At 45.5% G+C, this 27,667-nt stretch overlaps 1 protein-coding gene across 2 annotated transcripts in view; it reads right to left on the bottom strand.

The window, feature by feature from the left end:
- The window catches only part of LOC135388697 (high affinity cAMP-specific and IBMX-insensitive 3',5'-cyclic phosphodiesterase 8B-like), a 259,486-nt gene extending 232,093 nt beyond the window's left edge, over window positions 1-27,393 (bottom strand). For both annotated transcript variants that reach the window (XM_064618419.1, XM_064618420.1), the window contains exon 1: window positions 26,943-27,393. In XM_064618419.1, the coding sequence (XP_064474489.1) occupies window positions 26,943-27,170 (228 nt within the window). In that variant the 5' untranslated portion in view covers window positions 27,171-27,393. The remainder of the gene's footprint in view (window positions 1-26,942) is intronic.
- Window positions 27,394-27,667: the final 274 nt, after the last annotated feature.

Raw genomic sequence — 27,667 nt, 5'->3', positions numbered from 1 at the left:
ATGCGACGTAGCATCGACGAATCACTCTGCAATTGTACCCATCGCCGTCTGCACAGTTCCTGCGACAATGACTTTAGTGAAGATGTAACATCTGACTTTTAGTATATCACCGGATGTAGTGTTGAAGATAGGTGTGCGATGTCCGTTAGTTCGTCTGCAGCTTGATTCCCTCCTGTACCCCCATGTCCGGGAATCCACTGCAGAGTTACTTTGTGGCCGGCGACTCTACACTCGTTGTATTCATGGAGTATTTGGCGAACTGTTGGTGTCATAGAGCCATTTCCCAAGAATGAAAGCATGGCTTGGAGTCCAGCTCTTAAATCACTGTACAACCCACTCGGCAGGTGACTGTTGTGCCACTACGTACTGTATTGCCAGCTGGATGGCTACCAATTCTGCTGTTGTTGAAGGTGGTTTGTGCGAGAGTCGTGCCGTTCCCTGTTTCCTGTGCAGTGGAACCACAAAAGCAGGTGCTCAGCCTGATGCCGTCGCCGATAAGTCAGTGAAAATAGCAGTGCTGCTACAGTGACGCTTCATCATAGATAGACAATGCTGTCTCAGCACTGCAGTAGGCAAAGTGGACTTGGGATGGTTCACTCCAGGCACGGAGATGCAAATCCGCGGCAGCTCTAGAATCCAAAGAGGATGCTCAGTCGCTCTTAGAGATTGTGTTTTTGGCAAGTTGCGCTGGTAAGGAGAAATGGCTTTGTAGAAGTCAGAATTTCGGCATCTCAATTTCCGTGCCGGGGGTGCTTCTCATGGCGCAGATTGAGGCGCACATAGAGGCGCACTATTTCTTGCGTTTTTAGCACCTCTACAGGCAGTTCTCTAGCTTCTGTAGCCAGAGAAGCGATGATTGATTGATTATTTAAAAGAAGAAAACCAAAAAAGAGAAGAGAAAAAGAAAACCAGGGAGAAATTGAACTTGTCTCCTGACTAGTTCTGCTACTCTCAAAACAAAACCACCAACCACCAACCAACCACCAACAACCAACCAACAAACAACCAGAAACAAACAACAAACAAACAAAGTACATTCCCCATCCCCAACAATTAGTGTGTTAGTACACTAGGTGCAAGTGATCAGAGCAGAGAAGCGATCTTGTTGCATCTTCCATAGACTACAATGTATTGAAAATTTGACAAACTTTAATTCGCCGAAAATCAGTGGATCGCTTCATGCCTTGAAAAATGTGTCATTCCCTAGATACGCTCGAGAGGAACACTCCTGTACCCGTTTCGTGCAGAAATTTTACGAGGTTTATGAGAATTCCCTGCGAACAAAAATTCCCCATAGACTTTCTTAAGAAGTAAGTCCGCCTTGAATGCGACCAATTTTTGCCGAAGATGCGGGACTTAGCTCAGTCGTACCATGCTTCGAAGATAACGATGTTCATTAAAGGGAACACGAAGTGCAAAAAAAAAACAATTCTTCGCGAATCGAAAGATGAAGTTACTTTGACAGCAATGCAAAAGGAACGCGACTCAACTGTTGCCTCGTTCGTGATTTATCGGCGAACAGAACAGCAATTTACGTTTCCCCTATTTTCTACTTCTCAAGAAGGGCGGCAATGCGGGGCGGCTTCTCATTGGTCTAATCAGACAATCACCCTCGGTGATTGGGCAAATTGTTTGAGAAAACCAATGACAGGCCGCTCCGCCTTGCTGTACTTCTTGAGAAGGAGAGAAGTGGAAACGCGTAAATCGCGGTTTCATTCCTGTATAAAAATCCGAACGAGGCAACAGATGAATCCCGTTCCTTTGGCATTGGTGTCAAAGTAACGGTGGTGGTGGTGGTGATAGGGCTTGCCGTTGTCGGCCTCACGTATGTGGGCAACGTCACGACTGACGCCCTGGGGAAATGTGCGTCCTGGGCCGACTTCTAGGGGAACTGTGCCGACATATGTCTGAAAGCGTCTGAGGGAAAACCCAGGAAAAACCCCAGACAGCACAGCCGGCACCGGGATTCGAACCCGGGTACCTCCCAGTCTCGACGTGACATGGCTAGCACGCTAACCACTGAGCCACGGGAGCTGGTCAAAGCAATGGTACCGCGACGTCACTGTAGGCGTGTGCGCCAGTCAGGCAGCGCGGGAGAGGTCACCTGCTTATACGACTACCAATGGGAATGGCCGGAGCTCTCGTCTACTGCGACGTCAGAGCTTCACGCGTACGTGTGTTCGAAGATTTATATCTCGCCAAGTACGACACGTACAACAATCGTTATTTCTTCCTAGACATTCTGGCATGCAGGATGTAACGAACCACATCTTTTGCGTCAATTAATCGATCACCTCTATCAAAGTGTCACCACCTCCATTGATCACGCCAGCTTCCCGGACTTGCACGCTACCTGAATCATGACGAGTGATTTCAGTAAAGATCTTCCTCCAAACTGATAAAATATTGTATTGCATCCTTGCATCCGAAGAGCAAAGCGCCCTTTCCGGACGTTTCAATTCCCTGTCCTTAAATTATTTGCGAGGTGCTGGCAGCGTTGCTTCCGCAAGATTGAAATGTGAAGCGACAGAGAGAAACTTGCAATTCTGCCAAGAGAGGGGCTCACGTTATGACCTCCTTTCCAGCACGTCCAGTGAGAAGCGTACGGGCTGCTGCGAGAGTATTGTGTATATGTATATCGCCCGGGAGAAACACTCACGTGTAATCTCTGTGGGAATCTTCACAAATACTGTCCTCTGGTTCGTGCTATGCAAATCGAAATCCCACGGCGTACGATCGAAATTTTCCTTCGAGTATTGGAAGAGAAACTCCTAGGTGCATTATTGTGTATCATCTTTTCTTGCGTGCAACAAGAGGTATTCGCAGGAGAAATGGATCGGTGCGGTCGCCGTTCGAATGGGTAACGCGATATACATATAGTTCGCGGGTGGTTTCAAATATTATCTTCCGTGTCATATTTACACAGTTTATTTATTCAATATGGACTTATTTGTGATCAGAATCTGTTTAATAGATCCACAAACAATAAACAATACACAAATGAACAATAGACAATACTATGAAGAGCAATGCTGTTGTTGCGGGAAAATGTATTACGCTTCTACACACACGCACACACACGACACACACACAAGGAAAACTACCAGTCGCAAATCGTGCAACTGGAACGAGAGAATGTATCTACTGTTCATTGCACAAAAACGCAGTGTTTAACAATAGACAGCCCTGTGAAGTAAAGCTAACGGCTGTACAACAAAGAAATGCTCACAAGCAAAAACAAATCACATTCGCAATGTCTGGAGCGATCAAAAGTACGATATACCCACATTACCGAAACAAGTTTCATACAAACAAAAGTGTCCGAAAAAATAATCACATTCCATTAGGAAAATGTGTGCAACTTACTGTCTTCGGCGTCGAGAAACATTCCTGGAGAATCGCAGCCAACATGTATTAAACGAAGGACAGCCTGCAGGATGTGAGATATACTCACGCCCACGTATCCTTGCTAATTTTCACCTTGCGCATGACTTTGCAATCTGTGTAGGACCCCCTTTTGCTTATGCCATTGTACAAGGGTCGTTCAATGTCGACTGATACTTTTGCTTGAGAAAAATCAACGAGTAGATGTAATTGAATAAAACTAGCAGCGGCATCTATCGTGGCGGCGAGCAGTGTGTCTCCACCTGTGGAACAATGTATGGATGTATAATCAAGTTCCTTGTGAAGGAGAACGTCAAACCATCTGAGGTTTTACAAAGCTCACAGGCACAGTATGGGGAACAAAACATGTCAACGGGAAGAGAGCACGAGTGGTGCAGACACTTTGGCGAAGGGCGGAATATGGTAACGAACGAACCATAACGGACACTTCGTCCGACTGCAGTCACGCCAGTGAACATCGCAGGCGTTAAACAAGCCACCCTCGAGAATATGCGAGTAACAGTTCGGGACATTGCAGCCCAGTGTAATACTACTGTCGTCAGTGTGGAGACAATCATTTATGAGCACTTACTGTTCCGCAAAGTTTGTGCAAGATGAGATCCCCGACACGTCACTTGTGACGAGGAGGGAGCGCGCATGACAGTCTCTGAGCAGCTGCTGAACCGGTTTCATTCCGAGGGGGACGAATTTTTACAACCAATCATCAGATGAGATGAAACCTGGACGCATCATTTCACCGCAGAGACAAAAAGAAGCAGCATGGAATAGCGACACAACGCTTTCCCGCCGCCAAGGAAAACCAAGATGTAGCCGTCTGCTGGGAAGTCCATGAGAACCGTCTTCTGGGACATGCGGAGTGTCATTCATGCGGACTTCTTGGAGCAAGGGGTCACAAATAACGCTCAGTACACGTTACTTAAAGGGTGCCGTGCGAAACGCAATTTGCAAGAAAAGGCCTGAGACGTTGTCCGGAAGGGTCATTCTTCTCCATGACAATGCCTGCCCTCACACGGAGAATTTGACGGCAGTAACCCTGGACGAAATCTTCTGGGAGGTTTCGCCCATTACCCATTACAACGCAGACTTAGCCCCAAGTGACTATCATACCCCCTCTTCTTTTTTTTTTCTTTTTTATGTGCAGAGTGTTCTCCAACGAATAACATGAGTTCCTGCGAAAGAACGATGACCGCAGGTGACCTGCAGAGCGAGCGCTAGGGCTCTTTTCCGCACACCTTTGAAAAATTCTTCTCCTCGTGGAAAGAGCGCATCGCAGAACGAGAGGACGTCGTGACGTACGCTACTCCCCTCACGTGACCGGTGACGCACGGCGGCACAGCTCATGCAACGCCACCTAGACACAGAAGGCCTGTTCATTGCTTCCTCTCCCTCCTTCGATTAAGAGTCAGAATTCGTCTGCTACTGCGATTCACCGTTCTGCGAATTCAAGAACCCGCAAATGATTGCAGCCTTTGGAACCCTGGATTGGAACCTGCACACCTAAATATTTAGACAAAAAGCGCAGTACGTTTTCCAGAAAATCAGTTTTGAGACATTTGAGACAGATTCAGACCTTTTTGCGCTTTATTTCTAAGCTTTCCCATTTAGTACGCGGGGACGTTGAATCACAACTCGCAGACGACCGTGGTTCGTCTTCATGGGCACGACCGCTGAAAGCACGTTCGTGATTGGTTACGGCCGTTGAAAACACGATCCTTATTGGCTGGCTCTTAATTGTTACGTCACGGCGTCACGCGTGAGAATCGTGTCGGCCGTCCGCGGCTGCTTTCTCCGACTGTTTTTGGAAATTCGATTGCACAGCTATAACGCACCGCATAGCGGAAATATTTTGCACGCTGACTCCTGGTGGACAGCTTGACAGTTGAGGCAGGATTTCGAGCGACGTTAAATGTCGCCTCATTTCTCCGTTAGAGAGCACCTTGGAGGAAAGACGTTCCACACAGATGAAGCCCTCCAGAAAGATGTCAGCAGTGGACGACAGCAGTCCGCTTCTTCCGACGCCAAAGGCATCAAAGAGATGCCACAGCGGTGTCTGGATGCGCACGGCGAATGCTTTAAAAACTTGACATAGTTTGGTGCTTCCCGAATTTTTTCCATTGGATTTAAAGTAATAAAAGTGTCGGTCAGCTTTGAATCGCCCTTGTTTAGTATAACTAGTGGAGAAATCAGTTGTCCATAATGTTCATTACGATGATAACAATATCAGGGAATATGTGGAATATCAGCATGAGAAAGACCAAAATACACTTTGGCAGGGAGATCAAGAGTATAAATGTATGGGAGATCAAGAGTTGCTACTTATTCTCCCTCGCACTTATGGGCAAGGGAACAGCGTATTTGTGGGGGAGCGACAAAAGTGACGTCCAAATCTGCCGTTTTTCTGGGGCCGTTTTTCTGGGGCCGCTTCCTCGGGTTATATTGGCTCGATCCGATCTCGATCCAATGGCATCAGCGCACCAAAGTGGAGAGATGTCGTCATTGGGCCGCATCTTTCGTAATTAACAAGTTCATTAGGGAAAATCAATTAGGAGAGCGCCGGGAGGTCGCTATTGTGTGGCCATAGGGTGACCCATTTAATTACCGTATTAACAAAAAAAAGAAAAAGAAAGGCTTTCCCTGTGTTAAAAAAAAATTTAACCGCAGTTGGCGCGGTCACCCTATATTCACGGGGGCTGATCACCCTCTGGATTGAGCTGCGTCAGTTCGTGAGGATGGCTGGCATGGTTCCCCATAGAACCTGCCCCGCAACTGCTGCATGTAGAACTGCCAGGAGCTCAACAGTTAAGCTCAGAAATCGCGATAATTTTTCTTATCAAGCCATGTTTGTCAATAGTATGTAAGTAGGCACGAGTAGTGCTCATGGTATTGTCCTCGAGCCGTCTGTGAAGAACAACAACTTTATATCGAGATGATGAATGGAAGGTTTCACCGCCAGGGGCGATTCTCTACCCCCATTGCTGGTGTTGTTGTGGGGAATGAAATAAAGAGCCCCTTCACAATGAGGATCGAAGTCCTATGGTGTCAAAAAAGGTCAAAAGAGCTCTGAGGGCAGAACCTTGGAGGGCTGGATTTTCCACCGAGCAATTTTGATAGAGAGAGAGGCGACGAGCAATCTGTGAAAACCAGCATGTGCTCGTGGAAACTGTAACAGGTCAGGTTCTCTGCCGCCGCAGCTGTGGCTTCCGGTGACCTGCATTCGTCCTTCACACGGTACTTTCCCGGCAAGTACTCCAGTACCCAATTACTAATTCAAAGAAACAACTCGTAAACTCCGGTCGGACACGTAAAGAAATGTCTCTTGGCAGAATTTTAATTTGCGCGATTTTCAAGATCAGTCAGTTTGAAAGAACACCTCCCATCGAGGCTGTTACATTGTTCGAGTGTTAAAACAAGTTAGATCAGGTGGCAAAGTCTCCCAGTCATCGTTAGTACATGTATTTCCTAAGACATGTAGGGTAAGATGGTCAATGTTGAAGACAGTTGAACTATTTTGTTAATAGCAGCCAGAATAATCGCCTAAATTGTACCATAATTCGTGAACTGAATCCCAAACATTCGAGAAATTATCCACAAAGTACTGCGGTGCTAAACCAGATACTTATTTCGTTCGAGCCAAAAATGACAGGCTGCATATTTTCATCAACTTACCCCTTATGGGTAATGTGAGGACATCAAAAAATTAATGCCGGATCTAAATTTTGTCTTTTGTTTTGGGCCAGCGGAAACGGTCAGCCAAAAGTAGTGCACATGGAAACACAGGGCAATGAAACAGCATCATAACGGTGAGGTCATATTTTATTATCCGAGGAGCAGAAATGAGCAAATTGGAAGTCAATGCTCGCGAAAGTTACAGATGGGACAAAAAAGGCCCCTCTTACCTCGACCACATCTGCAAAACAGCGTCTCAGGTCTTTCTAAAAAGTCACGTGCAGAACGTCAACACGTTACTTCAAAGCACAGACAACGACTGCGCTCACCCTGGTGTCACAGACGAGAAAAATATTGCTAAGAAAATGCCCCGCGAAAAACCCAAACTGTCCTCAACTTGCCCCCGTCTTCAAGTAGCCCCACTTTACCCTAGTATATGTACTAAGACATGTATGTACTAAGACACATACAACGCAATGAACTGCCAAAGACAGAGCGATATGACGATTTTTTGGGGGGGGGGGGCGGGGGGCGGGTAGCAGAATTCGCTTACGCGAATTCAACCTCCCCTTGTTATTTAACCAACTAAAAACAACAACAGAGCGATATGACTTGTGTCTGTGTCCTTTCCTTCAGTCGTCGTTTTCATCAGGTGCAAGGATTATTCTACTTCGCTGCGCGTGACCGGTTTTTAATCACGACATTACAATAGGAGACAGGAGCGATGAAAATGTACAAAGGTTAGCTCTCCACGGTTTCTTTGTAAAGGACAAAGCCAGGAAAGGAAGGAATCCTTACTACTCTATTCTTCCTATCGTCTTGAACTTTCTCTTTTTTCAGAAGGGTTGCAAAGGCTTCAGAAAGCTACTGGTATGTCAAAATGGTTCGTATTCTCTACATACACTCTTCCTGCGTGATATTTTAACTAGGTATTGATAACATAATGCAATGTACTGGCCAGGTGCACTCGGAACAGAATGACACATTACAGCAGGACAGCTGCTTATCGGCATGCTTTTGATTGATTTATATATTTATTTACCTCTATCACTCTTGATTTGTGGAAAGCGCGGGGCGCGTACGCCCTTGTGTGACAGGTAACATTTCTGCATAAGTGTCACGAAATGGCGTACGCCTCCCGTTTTCAACAAATCAGGGGAGAGAACGATGTCATTCGGGATGATGGTTGTCTAGCAGCGTGTTATGCGGTGAAGTCTTGTTTTAAGAGTGCGCCGTCAACATAAAGTGCATGGTTGTTGTTTTACCGTACCTTTGAAGTAAGTCAAATAAAAGTATTTTGTCCTAAAACTCAAAAAGTTACGTTGTACAATAAAGTAATTGGTGCTTTACTTCAAGCACACCTTTGTGGCATATATAGCTGCTTCTCGTTGTTGGGTATATGCGGGCACTTTTTGAAGAAAGAAAAAAAAAATGAGGCCAAAAACCTTCATCCTGCCTATACCACAGTTAGGCTATACGTGTAGCTTCAAGGATGTACGCTTCCACAAGTGTTCGCGCCACCTGACTGCTTCCATCCCACGCACGTGCTTCATCGTGACTGCTGCTGCCAAAGTATAATATCGCATGATATCTCTCTTTCCTCTGGAAGAAGTTTCGAACAGACGTCGAACGAAAACCATGGTGCCGCTCCTTCGCATGTTTCCCCAGGGGGGAATTCAACGAGATTCCCCACTAGTTCTCTTTCCTCGGGGCTTCTCTAGAGAACTGTTGAGATCGATAGGGTCCTTAAGGGCAAAAAGTGCTACGTTAGGAAAATGTCGAGTGAGGCGTTTTGTGGAGCAGTTGGGCTGTTTTCTAACGACAGGTGCCCGTTTACTCTCCATTCCTTTGCACTTGCCCGAGGCCGAGGTTTGGAAGGCAGCCGAAGACGCTAGCAATTTCATGGCGCGGTATAGCTTGTTTATGCACGTTGTTCCTATTGAAATGTGGTAACGCCTGTGATGCTGCTAAGGCTTCAGCACGCACGGCAAACAACCATCAGATGAAAAATAAAACCAAAAATAAAGAAATGTACGGGCCGACCCTCGTGAATAGTAAGAACTATAGCTATGTTACTGATATTTTTCTCAATCGATGTTAACGAAGTTAACGAAGTTTTTTAAAAAAATCAATATTTTATCGCATATCGGTAAATATCGACATTTATCGGAGTCTAAAATAGATAAAATCTCGATATCTCTTCGCAGATACCGATACACTGTTTCACCTATAACGTGTATGAAGTCGTACTAAAACATATCTTGTCAACTCTATTTATCTCGGATGAGCTTTTACCATGACTTCCGAGCACTTATTTTATCAGTTTTAAGCCGCGAGAAATTGAAGTTCCTGAATAGAACTAGGAATTTTCCCAAGCCAATCTCGCGAACCTTCTTTTTTCTTTTTTTAAATAAACAAGCCCCCCCCCCCCCCCCCGAATCAATCTCGCGTTTTTCATGGCAGAGACAGAACAGAAAGTGCATGTCGGATTTACCGCTATCCCTTGCGGAATACACACGCTGCTACGATTGTAATAGCTGGAAAAAGAGAGAGAGAGAAAGAAAGAGCGAAAACCGTAGTTTCGGGGCCCGCAAACTGTAGGCCGCCCTTATATCTCCGAAAGAAGCTATGCAAGGAGGCCATGGACATGACCTTTCACTTTTCCTTTCCCATGCTTCTGCTGGTCTGATTCATGCTGCCATGCTTCTGTTAAAGTCCTGCTTCTTCGAAGCAACATGTAGCAGATTTTTCATACCTAACTCTATTACAAAAGCGACGTAAGTATAAACTAGAGTCACTAAATAGGGGTTCTAGTATAAACCTGACGTACAAAAAGACAAGGTACAGAATGTTCTGGCTGCGGCACATGGTTAACAGATGGGATGTGCCTCGTTGGAACTTCACAAGGTCATAGCAATTGTGTCGCAGTCATATTTGGCCGACAGTCCAGCGTTTCAAACGCGTCATTGCGATATACTCTCTTTCGGGGGAACGCGGACGGAAACTGGGGTTATAACTCGAAACAACTTTATTTTTACAACTTTACTTTATTCATACTGTGCTTCACGTCACTTTACAACAACTGTGTTCATTTATATTCGCCGCCAACAACTCGCATAATAAATTATTTTAATTTTTGTCTATTTTATTTTTATTAATTTTGCAACTGTACTTTATTCATACTTTACTTCACTTCACTTTACAACAACTTTATTCACTTATATTCGCCGCCAACAACTCGCATGATACAGAACTCGATATGAATGCACCGACAGCGTTAAGTCACTCAATAGGGTATTTTACGCAACTCAGATCTTTTTTTTTTTTTTCTCCGATGTTTGAATCTTTGGAAGTTGCATGATATTTCGTTGTTATCATTTTTTGTTGTCATGCAGATGTAGATGATGGGCCACTTTAATCCTATATATGAAGTGATTAGGACAATCAAATATGCTACGTACATTGGATACCCCATCTTCACCATTAATCGCGTAGAAGTAAGCACAAAGATGCGTTCTTCTATGTGGTCTGCATTAGAGGTTTAATCTAGAAATCCCAAATAAAACTTATATGGCGGTATTTGTTAAATAAAATATTGCGTATTTCGCTTCATCGAGGATACTAAAGTCATAAAATGCTCAATGAGGCATCTAATTGAACCTCCGCATGCAATAAGGGGATAAGTCTACTTATCCCCTTTTTACTATTTCTGCTGCAATGACATCTACATACGATTGTGTACCTGCCAAAGAAAATTTAGGACCGTATTGCAATTTATTGTCTCGCCACAGGAAAGTAAGAAACGGGAAATGCATGTGTGTCAATGGGACGGACAATCAGATCAGGCCCCTTTTCTCGGTTTGGGATTTTTCGACTTATCCCCTTATTGCATACAGAGGTTCAATTGTTCGCAAAGTGATTTGCGAAATGCCGAGCGAGACGAGCATGTCATTCCTCTAGTTACGACAACTTGGTTACCCCAATTTCTCTTTGGCCACTATGCTCGTCCCAGTCCTGTGCAACCAGGGGGCGGTCACGGCTACCCTCCTGTAGGGAGCCTACATACGCATATGTATGCTCCCTACCCTCCTGCGCTTCCTCCACGACTCCGTCCTGTCGACCAGCCTCTAAGGCGACTTTTTCTTTTTAAGTCAAACTTTTTTTTTACGGAATAGGAAGTCGGCCTGTGCCTGACTAACCTTTCCTCGTTTTCTTTTTTCAATAAACATATCCCTCCAATTTCTTTAGTATTTATTGAGCCAAAGGTTTTCGCCTTAGTCTGTCCACAAATCGAGAAACTTTTTGACTGACTGAAAAAGAAAAACGTGAAGATACAGGCTACTCCAGTACATGTGAATAAATAAATAAATAAAACAACCAAATAACACATCCCCCAACAAAGCAAATCCAATCCAAGATGTCAGAGACAAAAAAAAAGCAAAAAACAACAAGCTGGGGCCAGTTAATGAGACAATAGCACAAAAGTCACACTGGACAACGTACCCTGCCTTTAGAACAGTAGCCGTTTTTTCTATATTATCATCTTCATTACAGTAGCCGAGATACACGAAGGCTTCACAAAGTGTCGAGAATGTCACATGATGAAAAAAAAAAAAAAAAACTGCGTAACTGTGTGCATGGACGGTACTCCGTGACCATACGGGCCTGCGCCCAAGAACGTTCTCGGTGCTGAAAAGGCGGTTATCCAGGGGCGCATTGCAGGCATCGCCTGAAGATCGCTCGTTGTCGGTGCATCGTATAACGCCGTCCGGGACGGCGTTATACGATGCACCGACAACGAGCACTGAGCGGCGTTACGCTGCTGCGTTGCGCCCCAGGTTTTCCAGCGCCGATTCTAAGACACGAAAAGTGTATATACTTGAATGACGTGTTCAGCGTGCTCTACCAAGCCGCATTCGCTACAGTTGGGCGACATAACGTTTTAGAGCTTAAACAGCGAGACGGCCGCTGTAGGGAACATTGAGGCGCAGCCTGTAGGTGTTGGATGCAAGTGGCCGAGGCAGTCCTTGTGGCATTAGAAACTAAAGGCTAGGATCTACTCTATGCAAGAGTTCATTTCATTAGACGTCCCGCGTTTATGTGCCTTCACTAGAAATGCTTTTATTAGCGCTAAATGTCTTTTATTTCGACGTTGCCAAGCTCAATGGCACTAAAATATAATGCTACATATTCAAGAATAGGCATTGCCACAATGCAATTTCGATGGAAAATACTAATGCCGACAGGATTAGAGGCTTCTCAGAGCAGAGCTAAGATGATTGTCGTAGGCAATTTAGCCATGCTCGTCGTTTTCACGGGAGTGGAATCATGGCGTGCAGAGTTGCCGCCGAGGTCTCAGACAGAATGTATCGACTGCTCTTGTGAGATAAAATTGATAACATGCTTTCTGTGACCTCCTGCCTCCCATCGACAAAGCAGACAATACACTAAGAAGGGAAGCGAGCCCTATCGATTGCTGAAAAAGACATTTAAAAAAAGACATACACTTGAACAGTCCAATCTATAGTCGTATTCTTTGTAAGTGATGCGCTTTTCTCTCATCCGAAAGTTTACAATCTTGCAAGTTCTTGCTTTTCTTATTTCATCTAGGATTGACGTGTTGGGAGCGGCATGTGAACACGTCGCTCATTGTATACGTTGACTTTGTCATTTGCAATGACACCTGCGACGCAAACAATAAAGAAAGTGATGAACAACAACAAATGCATGATGATGATGATGATGACATGAGGTGTTTCAGTGCATGTGGCGCAGTACCCTACCCCATTACATAAAGGTTATCGATTGCGTGAGTGAGATGGGGACTCAATAGACTGAAAAGATCACACACAAGAGAGGAGTAAATGCTACCTAATCTGATCTTCCGCAGCTTGGAGAAAAGCATGTAGAAAGATACAAGGTACACAAACGAAGCAAATATTGATAAAAGCCTTGACAGACAAGAAAACTGCTGTCACAAAAAAAGAAAAGAAAAAGAAATGAAAAAATCGTTAATGACACAGGTGTCTTTCATGGGAACTGCCAAGCTAGTGTGCACCACTTCGTCCCACACTACTGGACTGTACCACCAGTAAAGTACAGTACTTTGGGCCACTGATTTTGCTTTGGTACGTTTTATTACAGCCATGCGTACATATATTCCCTTGGAGGAGGAGGGGGGAGGAGTGTCGTTGGGAGGAACCCGAGAGGGTTGCCTGCCTGACTGATTAGGCGGCATGTTTCTCGGGAAGAGAAAGGAGGAGAGGAAAGGGTGAAGTGGAAGACCGAGCGGAATCCGCTCGGGGGGGAGGATAGCTGCGTCCATGGGCCGACTTCAGGGGAACTGTGCCGGCATACGCCTATTACACATCTGAGGGAAACCCAGGAAAAACCCCAGACGGCACAGCCGGCCCGCGGATTCGAACAGCGGACCTCCCAGTCTCCAAGCACACGCGTTACCGCTGCGCCACCGGAGCTGGTATATATTCCCTTCTATGCAGAAACGTCCGCATTCCACTCGCCTGCTACACTACCCATTGTAATAATAATCACAAAAAGTGTCGTTCAAAGGGACTTTCGCATCCGGAAACCCATCTTTGAAACCGATACCACTACCTTCGGCATGGGCCGACACTCTACCCGGCTAGTTTTTTTTTGTTTTTTGTCCAATAGTGCTTAGATATTACGTAAACGGATTTTAAAGATCAGCGCTGCTTCCGCACCCGCAGAATCTCCGACGGCGTGACGTCGCACCCTAAGCGGAGGAGTGAGAGAGCGCCGCTCAGAGCAGGAAAGGCGCCATGTGAGACGCCCGCGCATGGTTGCGGCCACATTGCTTCTTAGGGAGTGACGTTTTCACGTTTCTCCAGCGAGGGAGTTCCGGCATACTCTCAACATCCGGCGTGTGCTCTTGTCATGTATTTCGTCGAATAACAGTCAAACTACGCCACTGTTTCATGCGGGATTTTCAATACCGTGACCAGTAATCCAGGAGGAATAAAATGAAACTATAGTTTCGAAATCAACTGGAACGGATGCGACCGTCCCTATAAGTAGGGCTCCGCGTTTTCGGTTTTAATCGAAAAACACCGAAAAACATACGCCGGGCCAATTTTCCCTCATTCGGTTTTAATCGAAAAATTTCGAATACAGAGGGACATTCCAGGAACGATGACAGAGATAAATTGCTGCACATGCCCAGCAAGTTGTTGATACAGCTCAGAAAGCCATACAGAAATACGACGGTTGTGAAAAATGTCCGTTTTCTTTTTCGTTAGACGTAAAACGCCACCGCGGCGAACAACGTCATGTTGAATGAGCGTCGTGCGGAAATTAATTCGGGATTTCTATTCGCCGATAACTGCCGGGTAAACTATGTACGCGCCAGGAAAAACATCGAAAAACGCCGATTTCGTGGAAATCAATAAACACTGAAAAACATACGAATTCGCCCAAACATAAAAATCGAAAACGCGGAACCCTACCTATAAGCATAGATTGAGAAGCTACCCGTCAAAAAGAACTCGTTACAAGTTAAGTTACCGTGTGCAAAATGTAACTAAGTTAATAACGAAGTTCTTCAGCATGAAATCTAATTCGCACTTACTGAGTTACTTAAAAAAAAAATAACGAGTTACTTCCAAGTTACTTCCGACACAAAATAGCATTACGCAGGTGCAGCCGCGTGAGCAGTTGAGTTAGACCTTGAGTTGCCTGCGGAGGAGTGCAACACGCTTAGATCGTTTTCGTTTATGCACAACAACAGACCTCTCCCTGTTTGTAAATAAATGACGTCATAGTGTTCGATAGCGCCAAAATTTGGTAGAATTGAACTACGCTCGAAGCTAGAGGTGAACAAGGTCGCGCCCGAAAGCCACGGTCTTGAGGGGATTACGACATGGTCCCTTAAAGGGACGCGACCCTCGGTCCTACTTTTGTTTCAATGGGAGACAGCGTACAAGTGCCCGTTCGTGGAACCCAGCCGTCCTTCCGATTTGTGTCGGTTTTAGTCTGTCTACCAATGTCATGATGCCGTTTCTCTGGTAGAGGTCTATTCGAACGCTTTGCATCTTACCCCCTGTGGGCGCACAATGGTTCAGCTTCATTTCAATGGCAGCGGTTCTTACTTCCTGAATAAAATACTGTTATTGATTGAATATCACGTTTTATGGCAAAAAATGCCATGAAGGAACCGGAGAGAAAGCAAGAAAATATGTGGACGTGAGTGAAAAGCGAGTTAAAAGTAACTTGGAACTTAACTTAAGTTACTTTGGCAACGTTACCTGAAAAAAGAACGAGTTCCTCTGAAAGTTACCACGGCGCAAAAGTACCTAGTTAAGTTACAAGTTACCAAAAAAACGACCTTAGTTAGAGTAACGGGTTACTTGTAACGAGTTACCTCGAACTCTGCCTATAAGACAGACGAATGCATTCGGCAATGTTGCCGAACGTTCGTGTCCTCAATCACGAGGTAATGGGAGCCAGATAATTGTGTAAACTATGTAGAGGAGAGCATCTGACGCACATCGGAGTGTTGCCTAGTTGCTGCTCAGATAAGCGGCCGCAATCGCCGATTTCCAATTACAGGGGCTCAACTTCAAGAACGCTGGCTTCCGCGCAATCGGGTGCGCGTTGATAAACGGAGCACATTGCCCAGCTAATGTTATCTTTGGGCCATCCACTAGCATTGACAGCTGGCCGCCGATACATGGGACGATGTATGCTATACAACGCCAGCGTACAAGGAATCCAAGTTTGCTACACGTTCTTTATGTCTACAGGGCTCCTGCGTGAACTGTGAACATTCATCATCATTCACCATCTTCTCCCCCATCAAGCAGTGGGATAGGGTGCCGCCTCAGCGGCGAAACATCCCACTGCACCATCATCATTTATTTGTTGTTGTTGTTGTTGTTATGTCTATTTGGTCCGTCGTTCCATCATTTCGTTACGCAGTGTAACACCTGGGCACTAACGTGCAAAAACATAGTGGTTAAGATGATTGCTTTCCATACCGAGACTGGGAGGTGACACGAGTTCGAATCCTGTCACCGTCGGCTGTGCTGTCTGAGGTTTTCCCTGGGTTTTCCGCAGACTTTCCAGACGAATGTCGACACAGTTCCCCCTGAAGTCGGCCCAGGACGCATTCTAACCCCCCACTAACCATTCTAAGGCATTCTAACCCCACTCCTCCCTGCTGTCCTCTCTCCATCTGTCCACCTCTGTACGCCGCCCATAGCCACAGTTGCTTCGCGGTACTAACACGGAATTAAAAAAAACACACAGACGAGGACAAACACAACACAACTTTCCCACTTTCCCCCACTTTCGAAGAATGCCATTTCATAATCGACCGTACATCGATTTTTCGGAGTGAAGGGATCATAGCAAGCGTATCCTACGAATTACCACTACGTTGACTTCTAAAGTTGACGCTTGTAATATCATCCTGATCAATGTGCTGCAGTGCTCCATTAACTGCAGCATATGCCTCGCGTGTTTTAACTATTCCCTGGAGGATAACTGCTTTCGTGTCGCATACTGCCAGCGTTAATTCGAGACGGATAATTAGCACGATGAGCTCCCGCCGTACAGCTGTATTCATTGTAAGAAATTGCGCGTATGGCGAAATACATACGTGCATCCACTAAAAAGAAAAAAAAAACGTGTTATGAAGATTTTGACATGACTGGCATTTCTGACATCTAACTGGCTTACTAAGAGTGTCGTATTTCTGTTTGTGCAGACTCGGGCTGTTGCACTCAAGATCGTAGGTTCGATCCCGGACTATAGGAGGGTACCAAGGTAGGGGATGTAATACCCCTGCCACACGTTGTGGAGACCTGTGGGGGCGCCACCGGTTGGCCACCACGATATTGCTGTTATGAGAGGGCGCCGCTGCCGGGGAGTGGCGAGGAGGAGCCCGGGGGAGAGGGACAGGATTGGTAAAAGGGGAGCGCGACGGGGTTAGGGGAAGACGGGACGTTGACCTGGAAGCGACTGCTGTATCTTAGTTGTAAAAAGGTATGAAATAAACCTTTGTTTTGTTATTGAGTTGGCATAGAGTTCCTTCACGGGCCGAACGGCCGAGCACGACCCCTGGAGTGGGAATGGTTTCCTGGTTTCCACAACATGCACTCTTCAATGATCATTGAAACCATTCGTCATTGAACACGTGCGTAGCGCCATCTAGGGTGTAACGTGTCAGCCTTTTAGGGAGCATTGGATCCAATGCTTTTTACGAAGTTGACACGTTACACGCTTGGTGGCGCCGCGCGCGCGTTCAATGACCATTGAATTCAATGATCATTGAAAACTGCCCGTGTGGCAGGGGTATAAGCATTGCCTCCAGCACATTGCACTGCGCACACTGTACCGGAGACTTCAGGTACACGTCACATGACTCCAAGTAGTTAAAATCATCCGCAGTCCTACCTTGCGGCAACTTGCCGCCAATTTAGGCAGGCAGTCCGCTCGAGCCCCTATACGTCCCCCCACCCCGTTGCGGCGCGTGCAGCGTGTCTCCGTTCAGACATTGGCTGACTCATCTTACTTGTGAACGTGTACTAGCACACAACAACAACAATAAATGATGACGATGAGATGGGGTATTTCGCCGCGGTGGTGAGGTACCCAACCCCATTGCACGTGGAACATATGAAGATGATGAAGGAAGGATGAAAATACAAGAAAGAACCAAAGCGTCTGGAGCAATCCAGTGGACGACAGGAAGTCCATGAACAGGTGAAGAACCCGACGATGGAGCACAGGATCTTCATAGGGGCCAATAAGTGCAGCTAAATTCAGCGGCCTCTTGCCGATACAGGCAAGCTCATCACACAGTATCACGGTATACTAGCAGCCACATTACCAAACATTGGACTTTTCGGATTTGGGGGCTTGGAAAGAGAGAGAGATTGGACTTTCGGGACGGACGGGGTTTTTTTTGGGGGGGGGGGGGATATGTTTATTCCCCACTCAAGCTCTCAAACTCATGTTTCTTTTAAAAAAAGAAAGACAGGAAAGGTTAGTCAGGCTCAGGCCGACTTGCTATTCCTTAAAAAGGAAACAAGTAGCTGGACTTATATATAAAAGAAAAAAGAAGAAAAAAGTGGCCTTATAATCTGTTCTTAGGCCGGAGGCACGAAGGGAGCGCATGAGGGCACTGCGGGTTTCTTCGCATTTATCCGAAAAGATACTAAAACATACGCCGATGAAATTTAAAGCAAATCAGATTTGTCAGAAAAATATATCCGTTTTTCAGGGTCCCAGTAACCGAGAGATGAGCAAGAAAAGCCGGGTGTTGTTTCCAATGCAGCCCCCAATAGACGGATTATCTCCGATGAATAGAAGGATTAACCATTGTGTAGGGTACACCACTAGAGGGCGCTACGACCGACGCCTCACCACTGGGGGCCGCTGCTGTCGTATTCCGCGGATGACGTCATTGCTCCTTCCGGGAGCATGGTGAGAGATAGCGGGAGGCATTGGATGGCGATGGGAAATAGAGCGCCCCTTTGTGCAAGGCTGTGGTGGCGCTGCGGGCGACAGGACAGACGCTCTCGGTGGCGGCTCTCTACGGCGTTGTTATGGTTATGGTCTCGTGACCGCGATACGCGGCGTCGGCGGCGAAAGAGTTTTGGGTCCAGCGTTGTGTACGAGTCTGAGCGAGTTGATATTAATCTCACTCCGTTTATTGTTCAACTGATGGTTGTTGTTTGAGAGCTCAATTGCTATGCTGTGAGATTGGGGTGTACGGCACGCATATACGGCATACGACAATATAAATAAATACATATAAACAAAAGGATGTGCACGATAAATTACGCCACATTATTATAGCTTCCCGTGTTGCTACACTTTGCATTATAAAGGCGCTTTCGCGAACCAGTCCGTTCACAAACAGCCGTGTGCATCCCGTCGTGTATATATTAGACTTGGATACTTTCCTTTTAATTGCCTAATAACGCTTTTGCGACTCGAGCGCGTATATTGACAGGCTCCAGACTTGCGCAATATTATTTTGGGGATGGCGCATATGCTCAGACAAGAGCGGAGGAAAGTTGTTCTCCTATTTGCTTTATGTATTTATTCACTTCAGTATAAACAATTATGCACACTACAGTGCTATATGATATATTGTAAGCACCTTATGGCTGCAGAATCCCTGGTTGGATATTTGTAAAATTTTAGTGCCTTCTTTTCTGTGGTGGTCACTGTCACTCATAGGGATTCCGTTAAGTGTTGTGGCAATTCCAATGTAAACAGTCATCTGTTATATTGGAAAGTGAGTGATTATAGTCAAAAGAGTCTCAATAAACATGATACCTTCTACAATACCATCTGTGATTCCTAAATGTCAGTATGACAAGGTATGAAGAAATGTTAATGTAGTACATGCTATCCAAAGCAAGTTCTTCCACATCCCCCCCCCCATCTACACACACTCAGAAAACAAAAACAAAAAAAAAAGCCGATCTTGGATTTGCCTCTGATAACATAATTTAACTACACAAATGCAGATACGTGCACTCAAACACATTTGCAAGGAAAGCATGACGATTATTGCAGTTGCAACGGTCATGCCAGTAAGTCATGTACATCTTGGTATTTTTGAAATTTCTCAAACATTTCCATATCTTTTATATTCAACGTGCTGGACATCTAGTGTGCAACACCTGATATCAAATCAAAATCTGAGCCAGTATGGGGTCACGAACACACCGGTGTCACCTGAGCAAGAATAAGGTAGATGTCATGTCAACAAGTTGCACACTGCTGTTCCATCTTGCACATTTGTCATGCTCATCTAGGTATTTTGAAATTTCTCAAACATTTCAATATCTTTTATATTCAACGTGCTGGACATCTAGTGTGCAACACCTGATATCAAATCAAAATCTGAGCCAGTATGGGGTCACGAACACACCGGTGTCACCTGAGCAAGAATAAGGTAGACGTCATGTCAACAAGTTGCACACTGCTGTTCCATCTTGCACATTTGTCATGCTCATCTAGGTATTTTGAAATTTCTAAAACATTTCAATATCTTTTATATTCAACGTGCTGGACATCTAGTGTGCAACACCTGATATCGAATCAAAATCTGAGCCAGTATGGGGTCACGAACACACCGGTGTCACCTGAGCAAGAATAAGGTAGACGTCATGTCAACAAGTTGCACACTGCTGTTCCATCTTGCACATTTGTCATGCTCATCTAGGTATTTTGAAATTTCTAAAACATTTCAATATCTTTTATATTCAACGTGCTGGACATCTAGTGTGCAACACCTGATATCAAATCAAAATCTGAGCCAGTATGGGGTCACGAACACACCGGTGTCACCTGAGCAAGAATAAGGTAGACGTCATGTCAACAAGTTGCACACTGCTGTTCCATCTTGCACATTTGTCATGCTCATCTAGGTATTTTGAAATTTCTAAAACATTTCAATATCTTTTATATTCAACGTGCTGGACATCTAGTGTGCAACACCTGATATCGAATCAAAATCTGAGCCAGTATGGGGTCACGAACACACCGGTGTCACCTGAGCAAGAATAAGGTAGACGTCATGTCAACAAGTTGCACACTGCTGTTCCATCTTGCACATTTGTCATGCTCATCTAGGTATTTTGAAATTTCTAAAACATTTCAATATCTTTTATATTCAACGTGCTGGACATCTAGTGTGCAACACCTGATATCAAATCAAAATCTGAGCCAGTATGGGGTCACGAACACACCGGTGTCACCTGAGCAAGAATAAGGTAGACGTCATGTCAACAAGTTGCACACTGCTGTTCCATCTTGCACATTTGTCATGCTCATCTAGGTATTTTGAAATTTCTAAAACATTTCAATATCTTTTATATTCAACGTGCTGGACATCTAGTGTGCAACACCTGATATCGAATCAAAATCTGAGCCAGTATGGGGTCACGAACACACCGGTGTCACCTGAGCAAGAATAAGGTAGACGTCATGTCAACAAGTTGCACACTGCTGTTCCATCTTGCACATTTGTCATGCTCATCTAGGTATTTTGAAATTTCTCAAACATTTCCATATCTTTTATATTCAACGTGCTGGACATCTTCGATTGATATCAGGTGTTGCACACTAGATGTCCAGCACGTTGAATATAAAAGATATGGAAATGTTTGAGAAATTTCAAAATACCTAGATGAGCATGACAAATGTGCAAGATGGAACAGCAGTGTGCAACTTGTTGACATGACGTCTACCTTATTCTTGCTCAGGTGACACCGGTGTGTTCGTGACCCCATACTGGCTCAGATTTTGATTTGATATCAGGTGTTGCACACTAGATGTCCAGCACGTTGAATATAAAAGATATGGAAATGTTTGAGAAATTTCAAAAATACCAAGATGTACATGACTTACTGGCATGACCGTTGCAACTGCAATAATCGTCATGCTTTCCTTGCAAATGTGTTTGAGTGCACGTATCTGCATTTGTGTAGTTAAATTATGTTATCAGAGGCAAATCCAAGATCGGCTTTTTTTTTTTGTTTTTGTTTTCTGAGTGTGTGTAGATGGGGGGGGGGGGATGTGGAAGAACTTGCTTTGGATAGCATGTACTACATTAACATTTCTTCATACCTTGTCATACTGACATTTAGGAATCACAGATGGTATTGTAGAAGGTATCATGTTTATTGAGACTCTTTTGACTATAATCACTCACTTTCCAATATAACAGATGACTGTTTACATTGGAATTGCCACAACACTTAACGGAATCCCTATGAGTGACAGTGACCACCACAGAAAAGAAGGCACTAAAATTTTACAAATATCCAACCAGGGATTCTGCAGCCATAAGGTGCTTACAATATATCATATAGCACTGTAGTGTGCATAATTGTTTATACTGAAGTGAATAAATACATAAAGCAAATAGGAGAACAACTTTCCTCCGCTCTTGTCTGAGCATATGCGCCATCCCCAAAATAATATTGCGCAAGTCTGGAGCCTGTCAATATACGCGCTCGAGTCGCAAAAGCGTTATTAGGCAATTAAAAGGAAAGTATCCAAGTCTAATATATACACGACGGGATGCACACGGCTGTTTGTGAACGGACTGGTTCGCGAAAGCGCCTTTATAATGCAAAGTGTAGCAACACGGGAAGCTATAATAATGTGGCGTAATTTATCGTGCACATCCTTTTGTTTATATGTATTTATTTATATTGTCGTATGCCGTATATGCGTGCCGTACACCCCAATCTCACAGCATAGCAATTGAGCTCTCAAACAACAACCATCAGTTGAACAATAAACGGAGTGAGATTAATATCAACTCGCTCAGACTCGTACACAACGCTGGACCCAAAACTCTTTCGCCGCCGACGCCGCGTATCGCGGTCACGAGACCATAACCATAACAACGCCGTAGAGAGCCGCCACCGAGAGCGTCTGTCCTGTCGCCCGCAGCGCCACCACAGCCTTGCACAAAGGGGCGCTCTATTTCCCATCGCCATCCAATGCCTCCCGCTATCTCTCACCATGCTCCCGGAAGGAGCAATGACGTCATCCGCGGAATACGACAGCAGCGGCCCCCAGTGGTGAGGCGTCGGTCGTAGCGCCCTTTTCCTTTTATTTATCCTGTTAATCACGCTTTCCTTCCTCCTCAAAGTTTACAAAGAAGCACAGATGACAAGATTGTCTTCTTCAAAGGTGCGCAGCTATTTGTTTCAACGCAGACTGTATAATGTGAACGTTGTCTTGTGACTGTTTTAGGGATTTAATTTTTATTTCAGGAGCCCATGAACAACAAACTTCTTTCATGTCAAATATATGTCAAGGAATCTTCGTATTTCTAGATGTTCACGCTACCAGGTGATAGTGATACAGATGCTGTCTGTCTCATTATTTTTGTCAGCCTGTGTTTTCAGGGCCCTCGCTTTTTGGATGAATTTCGGACATGGGGAGTTTTGTGTCCTTAGAACTGAACTTCACAGCATAGCACGCTCCTAGCCGACCGCCACCTCGAGTGATATCGTTATCTACCCTGATTTGTTGAAAACGGGAGGCGTACGCCTTTTTTTTGTGACAATTATGAACAGCATAAGTGTCACAAAAAAGGCGTACACCTCCCGTTTCCAACAAATCAGGGCAGATAACGATATCACTCGAGATGATGGTCGGCTAGGAGCGTGCTATGCTGTGAAGTTCATTTTTAAGAGTGCAGCAGTTATACCCCAGCTACACGACAAACTTAATGCATTAAACAGGGCAGTAACTTCACCTCCTAATCAACCATCATGTGGAATGACATCACTCTCGCCCTTGATTTGCTGAAAACTTTATATGCCTTTCTGTCGCAATTATGTCCGACATAATTGTCACAAAGAAGGCGTACGCCTCCTGTTTTCAACAAATCGGGGGAGGGAACGATGTCATTCGATATGACGGTGGATTAGGAGGTGAAGTGCCGGCTGTGCTGTCTGGAGTTTTCCCTGGGTTTTCCTCAGACGCTTTCAGACATATGTCGGCACGGTTCCCTTGGAAGTCGGCCCAGGACGCACATTCCCCAGGGCGACAGTCGTGACGTTGCCCACACGGTGAGCCCTTTCACCATCACCACCACCACCACCACTACCATTCCGTTTAATGCATTAAGTTTATCGTTTGGCTATACCCCAGCCAGACGGCAAACTTGAGGCCGCAAACGGAACGGCCGTAAGTTCACCAGAAGCCCAACTATCATCTCTAATGACATGGTTCTCTCTTCTGGTTTGTTGAAAACGGGAGGTGTACGCCTTTTTTGTGACAATTATGCAGTACATGATTGTACGCCTCCCGTTTACAACAAATCAAAGCAGAGAAAAATCAACGATGAAAGATGGAAGTCACTGAAAAGGTTAGCCAGCTGTAGGACTCGAACCCTCATCTTCTGGATCCAGAAGATTTGGGTTCGAGTCCTACAGCTGGCTAACCTTTTCAGTGACTTCCATCTTTCATCGTTAATTTCTTAGGCAATTTGAGGCTTTGTATGTATTTGTCCTTTCTATGTTGTTCCAGCCTCAGAACATCACTTCTCTCAGAGAACAATGTCGTTCGAGATGATGATTGGGCTACCGGTGAAGTTATGGCCGTTCCGTTTACCGCCTTAGGTTTGCCGTCTGACTATGGTATTACACGGGCAGCCTTCGACGACCGTTGAAACCAACAGCCTGGAAAAACGCGCGTAGCGCCAGCAAGCGTGTAATATATCAACTTCTAAAAGGGCATGCTGTTGGGCAGCCAATGCTGCTGGACAGGTTGACACGTTACATGCTTGCAGACGCTACGCACCTTTTTCAACGGAGTAGGTTTCAAAGGAACGTCGAAGGCTACACTCTTAGAAATGAACTTCACCACATAGCACGCTCCTAGCCAACCATCACCCCGAATGACAACGTTCTCGCCCCTGATTTGTTGAAAACGGGAGGAGGAGTGGGGCGAGAACGTTGTCATTCGGGATGATGGTTGGCTAGGAGCGCGCTATGTGGTGAAGTTCATTTTTAAGAGTGTACATGTGTAACAGGGGTATTCGAGAAGCGTAAGCAACCTCCGATTCCGACTCCGTATCGCTGTCAGTCAATCAAATATCGGCAACGTGTCGTCAGCCACTTCAAAGGAATCAGGCGATTGGCTTATCATGTGTTCAGAAACGTTATCGTGAAACTACTGCGTTCTCCTAAAACTCGCTATTAGGGAGTTGTAGTGCATCGGAAGCCATTCTACGAAAACGATACCATAAAGGAAGCTGTCAAATCAAAGACCAGAGACGTGACGTCAGCCCCTTCGAAGAAATCAGGCGATTGGCTTATCATATTTTCGGAAACGTTATCGTGAGTACCTTCCGATATACTAAAACTCGCTATTAACTCAGTTGCTCTGTTCGGAAGAACCGCGCAAACCCCAAGAGCAAAAAAACGAGCGAACTTACGCGAACGAACGAGCACGAGCGAACTTACGCTCTGTCCTCTCCCTCTCTCTCTCCCTATAGAGAGACAGAATTTCCCGACAACATGGAGAGAGAGAGAGAGAGAGATAGAGTACCTATGTCGAAGGTTATACAGCGATAAGGACTCGAATGACATCATACCCGAGAGTGTGTGTAAATGCAAATGTACGACTTTGGTGTCCTGTTGGGGCAGCGATGAAAGCCGGCTCCCGTGGCTCATCGATCGATGGACGGCCGTCACGCGATTCCAGCTGCATTCAACAGGTGGACGTGTAGTTCCTTACCGCTCTCTGCATACTAAACACAGGCGCCGCCGGTAACACACGCTGAGAAATGTCGGCTCAAGAGGTGAAGGCGACTCTGTTCGTCTTACACGGCGAGACGTATATACCAAGATACTGATCGCAGCGAAAACAAACAGGAGCAGTATTGTGCCGCTCAATTACTGAAAAAAAGAAAAGAGCTACTAGCATGGTTAGCTAATAACTTGCAGTAGCTAACCTTTGTGATGTACTTCGTAATAAATGTTTCTTTCTCTTTTTTTACTCTGAGTGGCTATTACAACCTAACTGATATTTTTTGTGTCATGAATTTATCGATACATGTGGAAGCACCGCGTTAATAAGAACAATGAACTGATAAAAAGTCAGTAACACGATGGAACGGAAACATTTTATAAGGAAGAAAGGCTGGGTCGTGCAGACTTTGAAGCCCGTTACTCCCAAACACAGGAAATAATTCGTGAAATGATTTTCATTCGCCGATTATTACTGCATTTTTTCTAAGCTTATGTGCGAAATGCCATTGTTAGCCAACTGGTAGATTAACTGCGTTAAAGTCTACAAATCATATGCCAAGAAAAACAGGGTTACTTATCTCACCAATAATACTATAGCATTGAGCAACGGTTGCGTTCTGCATTGAGCGACATATGTTTCAATAAGGCAGGAAGTCCGTTGCGCTATACGTTCCCCCTGGTATATAAACGTGTGGGCCGTCATATCTATTACATGCAGCTGAGCACGCTTGAAAATGTCACGTGTGAAAGCCACGAAAAAGCATCTGTTGTGGGCTGCAACAGGCACACCGTCTCATGTGCATGACCCGTTTGTCATTTCGATGTCGTCTAACCTTCCCAGGTGTGATTGAAAAGCACGAGGAAACGTTGCTTTCAGTTTTACAAGCGGGAAGGAGCCCCATGACTTGCATTATCGAAAGTTTAATGGTTTGTTTGAAGGTCGTTATGCTTGCATACGAACAAAACTTCGAGAAAACGACTGTTTTTGTTTTGTTTTTTAACGCGTCTTTGGAACACAATTTGTACTTGCTGGTGAGAAAAATGAATAGATGAAAATCACAGTGTACATGATGTGACGTGTTCGCATTACGTTCATGAGCACGTCACGTGCCATCGATTTTTCGTGAACCAAAGGCTGCGCAACTGTGTGCACATGGCAGGATAACAGTGAACGCCGACACGATAAATCGCGGAGTGGTAATTGAAGCACTCATACCACTGTACGTGGGAGTAATGCGCAAATGTACAATTGCTACAGCCTGAAGCAGTACTGACTGAGTACGCCGTATTATCTGATAGAATACCGAGACTTGAAGAAGAGAAAGAGATGGGGGGGGGGGGGGGGTATAGTATTCGTGTATTAGAAGTAAATTACTGATTGGTCGCTCCAGGCCATTACTTTTACAATGTCGTCAAGCCCTTCTTAATATTCATACCCATTTCCATCTCTCTCTCTCTTTCCCCCTTCTCTCCAGGGGGGGAGGAGAAACCTATCGTTGTAATCTTCGTATCTGAAGCGGCGCAAGGATTTACCAAGCATGGATAAATTCGGATGTGGGCGCATTGCGTAATATATATATATATATATTTTACCTTTCCGTCTTCCGGTGTGAGGTCAAAGAGCGGCACGTTGATATCGCCCGACAGGCCATCCCGACCATTTGCACGGCCAGACACTGCACTGCCGTCTCGCAGGGCCGAAGAAAAATGCTCCGAACCGATGAGGTCCGGCCCAGAAAAGGGGACCTGCTGCGGGGGGTTCTCCGTACCCCCTAGCGTCCTGTCCCCCTTGCGTAGAAGCCCGCTCTGGGTGCACCCCATTGAAAAGCACGCACTCACACCACACGCACATCCTTTGAGGTGTGCACCACCTTTTGCCGTATACTTCACCTCACTCACAGCACTTCACCGTAGTCGATGCGTACCACGTCGTCTTCGTCGTTTATCCTACCCGTACGCTCGGCGTCAATCGGTTTTTTCGCGGCGGTTTTCGGGCCACGGGCAGGCCCGACCGCCGTCTCGCTGCTCATACTTGCGCGTTTGTTAGCAGACGGCAATCGGCGTTGAAGCGCCGCCGCTGTCGCAGACGACACGCGAGGTCGATGGGCACTGAGGGCCTTCTGGTGGCGCGCAGAGGAGTTAAATATGTGGTGAACCAAGACTGCGTTGTGTTTCCAATGTTACTTTCAATTTCGAGTGCACCTCTCTGAACTGTGCCTACAAACTACAATGCACAATGTATTTTCTCTTTGCAAGTGGCGGATCTAGAGAGAGAGAGAGAGAGGGGGGGGGGTCAGGTGTCCTGACCCCGCCTCAGT

This window comes from Ornithodoros turicata, chromosome 3 (assembly GCF_037126465.1).
Source record: "Ornithodoros turicata isolate Travis chromosome 3, ASM3712646v1, whole genome shotgun sequence".
In the NCBI taxonomy this organism is placed as follows: Eukaryota; Metazoa; Arthropoda; class Arachnida; order Ixodida; family Argasidae; genus Ornithodoros; species Ornithodoros turicata.
Note: the sequence above shows the minus strand (reverse complement) of the source record. Positions and strands in the feature narration are given on the sequence as shown.